The sequence below is a fragment of the Carlito syrichta genome, unplaced genomic scaffold, assembly GCF_000164805.1.
Source record: "Carlito syrichta isolate Samal-C Ts95f unplaced genomic scaffold, Tarsius_syrichta-2.0.1 Scaffold312719, whole genome shotgun sequence".
Classification (NCBI taxonomy): Eukaryota; Metazoa; Chordata; class Mammalia; order Primates; family Tarsiidae; genus Carlito; species Carlito syrichta.
The window spans coordinates 693701-702182 of NW_007256815.1; the positions used below are offsets into that span (position 1 = coordinate 693701).

General features: G+C 45.9%; 2 protein-coding genes across 2 annotated transcripts in view; one reads left to right on the plus strand and one right to left on the minus strand.

The window, feature by feature from the left end:
• Positions 1-321: 321 nt before the first annotated feature.
• LOC110596703 (putative uncharacterized protein encoded by LINC00269) lies at positions 322-7781 on the plus strand (the record flags this gene model as incomplete). Its single annotated transcript, XM_021718541.1, has 4 exons — positions 322-387; positions 4100-4104; positions 5443-5584; positions 7641-7781. Coding segments are annotated over 4 exons (354 nt in total), but the record flags the coding sequence as incomplete, so codon positions are not given.
• Positions 7782-8223: 442 nt separating this feature from the next.
• WDR97 (WD repeat domain 97) overlaps positions 8224-8482 on the minus strand; it is an 8895-nt gene continuing 8636 nt past the window's right edge. The window contains 1 exon segment of the mRNA XM_021718543.1: positions 8224-8482. This exon segment is cut by the window's right edge and continues 35 nt beyond it. Within this exon segment, the coding sequence (XP_021574218.1) occupies positions 8314-8482 (169 nt within the window). The 3' untranslated portion in view covers positions 8224-8313.

Genomic DNA, 8482 nt, shown 5'->3' on the forward strand with positions numbered 1-8482 from the left:
AGTCAGGGTCTCACTCTCGCCTAGGCACCATCACAGTTCACCACAGCCTCAACTTCCTAGGCTCAATCTATCCTTCAACCACAGCTTCCTGAGTAGCAGGGACTACAGGCACATGCCACCACACCCAGCTAATTTTTAAAATTTTTTGTAGAGACGAGGTCTCACTACATTGTCTAAGCTAATCTTGAACTCCTGGGCTCAAGTAATCCTACTTCCTCGGCCTCCTAAAGTGCTGAGATTACAGGCGTGAGCCACCAAGCCCCCCCCCCACACTTTGTTTTGTTAGAGGTTTTTTTGTTTGTTTTTAAGCTGGGAATCTCACTGTTGCCCAGGCTAGAGTGCAGAGGCACGATCATGGCTCACCACAGCCTCTACCTCCTGGGCTCAAGTGATCCTTCTGTCTCAATCTGTCAAGTAGCTGAGACTATAGGCACACGCCACCATGCCTAATTTTTTTTATAGAGACGAGGTCTTACTATGTTGTCCAGGCTGGTGTCAGACTCCTGGCCTCAAGCGATCCTTTTGCCTTAGCCTTCCAAAGTACTGCAATCACAGGTGTCTTTCTGTGTTTTGACTGAAAACCACATAGGGCCTTGATCACTCTCTGACTCAGCCAGGTGGAGGTTTTTCCCAGTAGGTTTGAACCCAAACTGGTGCCTTGAACATTCCCAAATACTGATAAAAATGTCTAGATTGTTGCCCAAAACACTGGGGGGGGGGGGGGGGGGGGGAACAGCCTTGGCTCTGTGCCAAATTTCTTTTTTTTTAGGTTAAAAAATGTAGTTTATTTGGAAAGTAAATTAGAGAGAGAGAGAAAGAGGAAATTCACCTCCCCAAGTTAGGGGAGGGGGCCAAAGCTTAAGAAAACATGGCGTGGCCATAGCTCAAAGAACACATGGCCACACCTTAGCTCAACAAGGGAATGACTGAGCCACATTTCTTAAACCCTCACATAAACTCCATATCTTGACCCCCTCACTGTGGACTGACTTACCCTTTTCTTTTGCTGTCTATATGAGGATTGCTGCAGCTCTTTGAATGTAAGTTCCCCTAATATGTGCTTTCAAGTAATCAATAATAAGTGCATAATAATAAGTTCCCCTAATAAGTGCATCCAGTGTTTCTTTCTTTGGAATCCCAACTGGTCCCATCTCAGGAGGGTTTGGGGCACCTCTTGTGGAAATTCCCCTGCCTCTGCTTTTGGAGTGACTTCAGCCATAGGTTCAGCGAGATGAAACAGGTCATAAGATCCCTATTTCAGAAGGGGTCCTGCTCCATACCCTGGAGGAAGGAATACTGCACAGAGAGGCCCAGAAGAATCTGATCAGACAGGCCTTGCTGGGTTTTCCCACTCAGTCTATTAGCATTAGTTCCTACCCTTTTTGTCCAAGCATATTTTTACATAATTGTCAGTCATGACTATCTAATGAAGTCTCCATAAAAGGTCCAAGAAAAGTGGGTTCAGGGGGCTTCCAAAGAACTGAACACAATGAGGTTTCTGAAGGGTGGTGCACCAGGGGAGGGCATGGCCGTTCTGTGCCCCTTTGCCATTACCTCACCCTATGCATTTATTTCCTTTGTAATATCTTTTATAATAAACCGAAAAAATTGTTTCCCTGAGTTCTGTGAGTCATGCTGGGAAATCTAGTTGAGCCCATAGAGAATTTCGGTCCGTCATAAGCTCAGGAGACCCAGACCTTCAACTGGCTTCTGAAGTTGGGGCAGTCAACCTCTGGGATCTGAGACTCTCTCTAGGGAAATTGTGTCAGAATTGAATTAGAGGACACCCAGCTCACATCTGCTGTAGAAATGACGACTTGCTTTTTGGTGGGGAGAAATTCCCACACATTCAATCACAGAAGTCTTCTGTGTTGAACGTTGTGGTGTGAGAGTAGAGGAAAACTATTTTGTGTTTTTTCCCACTTAATGGGCCACACCAAAAGTTCACCACTACCTGATGCCACAACCAAAGACATTCAAACTGGAAAACAGGATGAGAAGTTGGTATTTTCATGCTTCAGACAGCTTTTCCTGAGATGTGGGAACAAGACTTTGTATCATGAAAGTCTTACCCCTCTTAATGTCTACTTTTCCACTTGGCAGGATAATGGTGTAATTGAAATTTCACAATCAGTAGCTTCTGTTGGTACCTTGAAAGAACCTGACCTAAGAGATCCTTTGGTATCTACAGTAAATAAGGAAATGTCTGAGCTATTGCTAATACTACATGCTGTACCTGGATAGATTTCTTTGGGAAAATTGAGACCCAATTACATAAGATAATAGGTCACATGATTACAACAGGTCTCACCCAATTCCCTATGGTCATTTGATTTACTTAATTGGTTGCCTTCAAGCCTAAATTCATGGCTCAAAACCACTACGCAAACTAGGATTGTCATATTATTAATAATTTTACTTTGTATTTTCTTTTTTTAAACTTCCTTTTTTTTTGAGCTGGAGTTTTACTCTGTCACTCAGGCTAGAGTGCAGTGGCACGATCATGGCTTACTACAGCCTCAACTAACAAAAAAGTATTGTTACTTATAATTTTTCTGTAGAAATACAACTCCTAATAGAATAATGCTGAAGGTCAGGCATGGTGGCTCATACCTGTAATTCCAGTACTTCAGGAGGCCAAGGCAGGAGGATTACTGGAAGCCAGGAGTTCAAGACTACCAGTCTGGGCAACATAGTAAGATTCTGTCTCTATTAAAAAAGTAAAAAATAGCTGGGCTCAGTGGCTCAGCCTGTAATCCTGTGCCTTTGGGAGGCTGAGGTGAGTGGATTACCTGAGCCCGTGGGTTCGAGACCCACCTGGGCAACTTGGCGAGACCTCATCTCTACAATAAATCAAAAACTAGCCGGGCGTGGTAGCGCGCGCCTGTAGTTCCAGCTACTCAGAAGGCTGAGGCGGAAGGATCGCCAGAGCCCAGCAGGTCGAGGCTGCGGTAGCCAGGAGTGGCCACTGCACTCCAGTCTGAGCAACAGAGTGAGACTCCAACTCAAAAAAAAAAAAAAAAAAAGTAAAAAATAAATTAGCCAGGTTTGGTGGTGCATGCTTGTAGTCCCAGCTACCCAGGAGGCTGAGGTGGGAAGATCACTGAGCCTAGGAGGTTGAGGTTATGGTGAGCCATGATTGTGCCACTACACTCTAGCCTGGGTGACAGAGTGAGACTCTGATTCAAAAAAAATAAAAATAAAATAATTATAATAATAAGGCAACCCCTTCAGGTTCCCTCCTGGGAGCTTTTCTGTCTTCTCATTAAATCCTACTTTCTTACTACTACTACTACTACTACTACTAATAATAATAATAATAGTGCTGGCCTAGCACTTTGAGATGATAGAAGATTATGGAACAGACAAAATTGAACTCAACAATTAACTCCAGGCAGACTTAGCCTGAAAGTTACTCCCTTCAAATCCCCCTTGCTGTTCAAATGCAGCTAAAGGCTTTTGACACTGACTTCTAATTGCCATTCACTTTCTCCAACGTGGGACCAGACAGCAAACCAGGACAGGTCCATCCCAGCACTGAGGGACATTAAACCTATCTATAAGATGATTGATTAGTGGTGCTCTCAGATAAAGATAAAGATCAAAGGGGAAATGTGAACATTGTCAGAATAAAAATGGAGTCACTTGTGTTAGAAAAAGACCCTGACAAACAGAGAAGGGGATGGCCTCGAAAAGAGGGTTCTTGTGCATAAACACCTGATAACAAAACCTATCACGAAAGGCTCTACCAAAACCACAACCTTGCACAAAAGTCATCACAACCTCATACAAAAAATATTTCTGCAAGGACGTCTGCCAACAACTGCCTATCCAACCTTGGGCTGGAGTCTTCCTTGTTATTGATCCTTGTAACCAAGGATAATTATCTCAAAACTTTTATTTTGTAAGCCTCCTGATTTTTCCTTTTTTGAGTTGGAGTCTCACTCTGTTGCCCAGGTTGGAGTGCAGTGGCACACTCACTGCCACTGCAGCCTCAACCTGCAGAGCTCAGGCGATCCTTATGCTTCAGCCTTCTAAGTAGCTGGAACTATAGGTGCATGCTCCCACACCCGGCTAATTTTTTTGATTTACTGTAGAGTTGAGGTCTAGCCAAGTTGCCTAGGGTGGTCTCAAACCCATGGGCTCAGGAAATCCTCTCATCTCAGCCTCCTAAAGTGCTGGGATTATAGGCTTGAGTCACCATGCCCAGCCCTCAGTTGGGGGCTTTTGTTGAGGCCAGGCTCGGTGGCTCAGCCTGTAATCCCAGCATTTTGGGAGGCTGAGGTGAGTGAATTGCCTGAGCCTACGGGTTTGAGACCCGTCTGGGCAACTTGGTGAGACCTCATCCCTACAATAAATCAAAAACTAGCTGGGTGTGGTAGCACGTGCCTGTAGTTCTGGCTACTTGGAAGGCTGAGGCGGAAGGATTGTCGGAGCCCAGCAGGTAGAGGTTGCAGTGGCTGGGAGCATGCCACTGCATTCCAGCCTGAGCGACAGAGTAGACTCCAACTGAAAAATAATTAAATAAATAAACAAATAAATAAAAACTTTTGTTGGTTGGGCTTGGTGGCTGTCTGTAAACCCAGCACTTTGGGAGGACAAGGTGAGTGGATTGCCTGAGCTTGAGGGTTCAAGAGCAGCTCGGGTAACTTGGAGAGACCTTGTCTCTACAATAAATTATATACCAAAAAAATTAGCTGGGCATAGTAGCATGTGCTTGTAGTTCCAGTTACTTGGAGGGTTAAGACAGAAGGATCTCAAGCCCAGAAGATCAATGCTGGGGTGTGTGGCTTTGAGCATGCCAAATGTACTCCAGCCTGGGCGACGGATTGAGACTCCAACTAAAAAAAAAATTTTCCTTGGATTCAAAACTCCTGAACTCAATTAATCCTCCCGCCTCAGTCTCCTGAGAGGCTGGGACTATAGGTTTATACCACTGCACCCAGCTTCATCTTTCATTATCTCCCTGAATACATGCATAATTTACTATGGTATGTGTCTTCCCATTGCAATACCCTATTCCCAAATAAATATTATCTTCTTTCGTTTGTTTGTTTTGAGTTGAAGTCTCACTCTGTTTGGTTTATGGACTTTTTTGTTCTGGGTGCTCAAATGTTGCTGGCCTAAATATTTTATTTATTTATTTTTTTGAGAGATGACATCTTGCTGTGTTGCCCAGGCTGGTCTCCAACTCCTGGGCTCAAGCAATTCTCCCACCATGGTTTCCCAAAGTGCTGGGATTACAAGTGTGAGCCACCACTCCCAGCCTCAGAGTCTCACTCTGTTGCCCAGGCTACAGTGCAGCAGCACGATCATGGCTCACCACAGCCTGGAACCCCAGGCTCAGGCGATCCTTCCATTTCAGTCTCCCTAATAGCTGAGACTACAGGCACACACTATAACACCCAGCTAATTTTAAAAACATTTTTCAGCAGAAATTAGGTCTTTCTATGTTGTCCAGGCTGGTCTCAAGCTCCTGGCCTCAAGTGATCCTCCCACCTTGGCATACCAAAGTGCTGGGATTACAGGCATGAATGACCATGCCCAGTCCCAAATACATAGAAAGCCTTTCTCTGTTATTCAGGTTAGCAGTTACATATATTGTATACCTAACCCTTAACTGTACCCCACAATATCATAATAAAAAATATTGATTAAAAAAAAAAAGAAAAGAAAAGTGCCAGATGGTGTTAAATCTAAACCAGAGTACCTGGTAACACTTCAGCTGCTTTCTCTTCCACTGCTGACTTGTGGAATGGGTTGGGTTTATAGGCAAGACAAATGATCACTACCCAAATAAGTCCTGGCAGAATCTCTTATTCACCTCCTTTTTTGGTGTTCTGAACACTCAAGCCAAGCTAGAACACTCCTAACATTACCTAAGCATTTGTGCCTGCATACTGCCTTGCCTTACTTACATGGTTTTCTCTGTCTAGTACCCATCAGATAGATATAAGTTAAAACCTCCTCTTGCCCAAATTTCAACTTCCCTGTCACTTATGTTATGATTGATTCCACCTGTTAGAAGTTATTTGTTCCCTCTAAACTCCCATGGAAATAAAATTGCTTCTCTCGTAAAACAAACAAACAAAAAAAGTTATATATATTGCAAATATCTCCTCCTACTCTGCGGTCTGCCATTTTACTCTCTAATGATATACTTATATGAATAGATTTCTCAGTTTAAGAATAATAACATATTAATATGTATTAATAAGTATATTGTTTTCCTTTATGATTTGTGTTTTTCTGTGATCTGTTTAAGTTTTCACTACTTTCTCATGTGTTTTGTTTTTTGTTTTTGTTTTTGTTTTTGAGTTGGAGTCTCACTCTGTTGCCCAGACTGGAGTGCAGTGGCCGTTCCCGGCCCCTGCAGCCTCGACCTGCTGGGCTCCGGTGATCCTTCTGCCTCAGCCTTCCAAGTAGCTGGAACTACAGGCGCGTGCCACCATGCCCGGCTAATTTTTGATTTATTGTAGAGATGAGGTCTCGCCAAGTTGCCCAGGCGGGTCTCGAACCCATGGGCTCAGGCAATCCACTCAGTCTCCCAAAGTGCTGGGATTACAGGCTGAGCCACCGAGCCTGGCTGTGTTTTTTTTTTTTAAGACAGGGTCTCACTCTGTCACCCATCCTTATCAGAATGAAGGTAACAAAAGTAGATCTGCAGACTCCTGGCATGATTCCAGCTCACTGCAGCCTCAACCCCTGAGCTCATGTGATCCTTCTGCCTCAGCCTTCTGAGTGGCCTCAACCTCCTGTGGTGGCCTATACCACCACACCCAAGTAATTTTTGTATTTCTTTGTGGAAACGAGGTTTCACTATGTTGCCCAGGCTTGTCTTGAACTCCTGGGACCAAGCAATTCTCCCGCCTCAGCATCTCAAAGTGCTGGGATTACAGGTGTGAGCCACCATGCCTGGCCTCATACTTGTTTTGTTTGTTTGTTTGTTTTTTGAGTTGGAGTCTCACTCCGACACCCAGGCTGGCATTTCCTGGCTGGGCGTGGTGGCTCACGCCTATAATCCCAGCACTTTGGGAGGCCGAGGTGAGAGGATTGCCTGAGTCCACGGGTTGGAGACCAGCCGAGGCAACATGACGAGACCTCATCTCTACAATAAATTTTTAAAAATAGCTGGGCGTGGTGGCACATGCCTGTGGCTCCAGCTACTTGGAAGACTGAGGTGGAAGGATCATCTGAGCCCAGCAGGTCTAGGCTGGGTGGCCATGAGCGTGCCACTGCACTACAGCCTGGGTGACAGAGTGAGACTCCGACTCAAAAAGAAAGCATTTCCTGTTTTCACCACTTAGAACATGAAGCACCAGTCCACCGTGGAGCAGTCCACCATAGCCGCATGGTTCTTGCTTTAGCACCATTCCTTTTGTACATAGTGTCAAGTCCTTTAGTCCCTGACCTAGGAAAGAGCTGCCCACTTGGCAATCCCATAACAAGAGCCCCTGCACAGTGGCTTGTGATGGGGAAGGTACAGAAGACCAATTCTAACCACAAAGCCATCGAGAAGAAACTTCTAAGTCAGAGACTGAAAATATTTACAGGGAAGAAATCACTGCTTAAACAACCCAACAGAAGGATGTAAAAGCTAGGGGACTTCTCCAAAGCACCCCAAAGAGCTCTGTGCACAGAACCCCAAGGTGGGGTGGGCCTATCAGCGCCGTGACAGGTCCCACAATGCCGAGGCAGCCAGGTCCTCCCAGGCTCTGTCCTCACAGAATGGAGGGGCCAAAGGATGCTGCCTCTATTTCTTCTCAGATAAAAGCATGTGACTCCAATTCCTCTCCTTTCCAGAATGAAGACAACAAAAATACATCTACAGACTCCTGTTCTCACCTGCATCGAACACTGAAGGCCCCTTCTGCCATATGTGCCTGTAGCCACCCAGGCTCTCTCCCACTACCCTCCATATCTGGTGGCCTTCTGACCCAGGGAAACATCTCTAAGGTCAGTCCCCCATCTTAACACCCAGTAATTACCCAGTAAACAATGTCTGAGTGTGTAAGCTGGCCATGCACACATTATGGGTTTCCCCTGTATTTGACGGGCCCACCTCCACCAGGAACACTGCTTCATCAAAGGCTGGCCAAGTCCCAGATGCTCACCACCCCCAGCTTCAACTGTGCCCCCGGCTCCTGCCTTCCACGTGTCACTGGCTACTATGGGCTAAGACCACTCACCCAGGGCCCTTCAAAGGAGGTGGCATCAGGGTGCTTAAGCCTCTAGATTTTATTCCAGACATGGGCCTTATAAAAGGTGAACGACAGGCCCAAGAGTGGGGTCAGGCTGAGGTTACTGGCCAGGTCAGTTATAGCTGTCTGGGTCCGCGTCATCTGGCAGAAAGTAACGCTGCAGGGTGGGCTGCAGGATCCATGGGGGCATTGGGCGGGCAGGTGTAGGCCAGTCTGGAGGGAAAGGCTGCAGCTCCACACGTGGTAGTGGCAGCTTCAGTATCCGGATGGGGCCGTCCAGG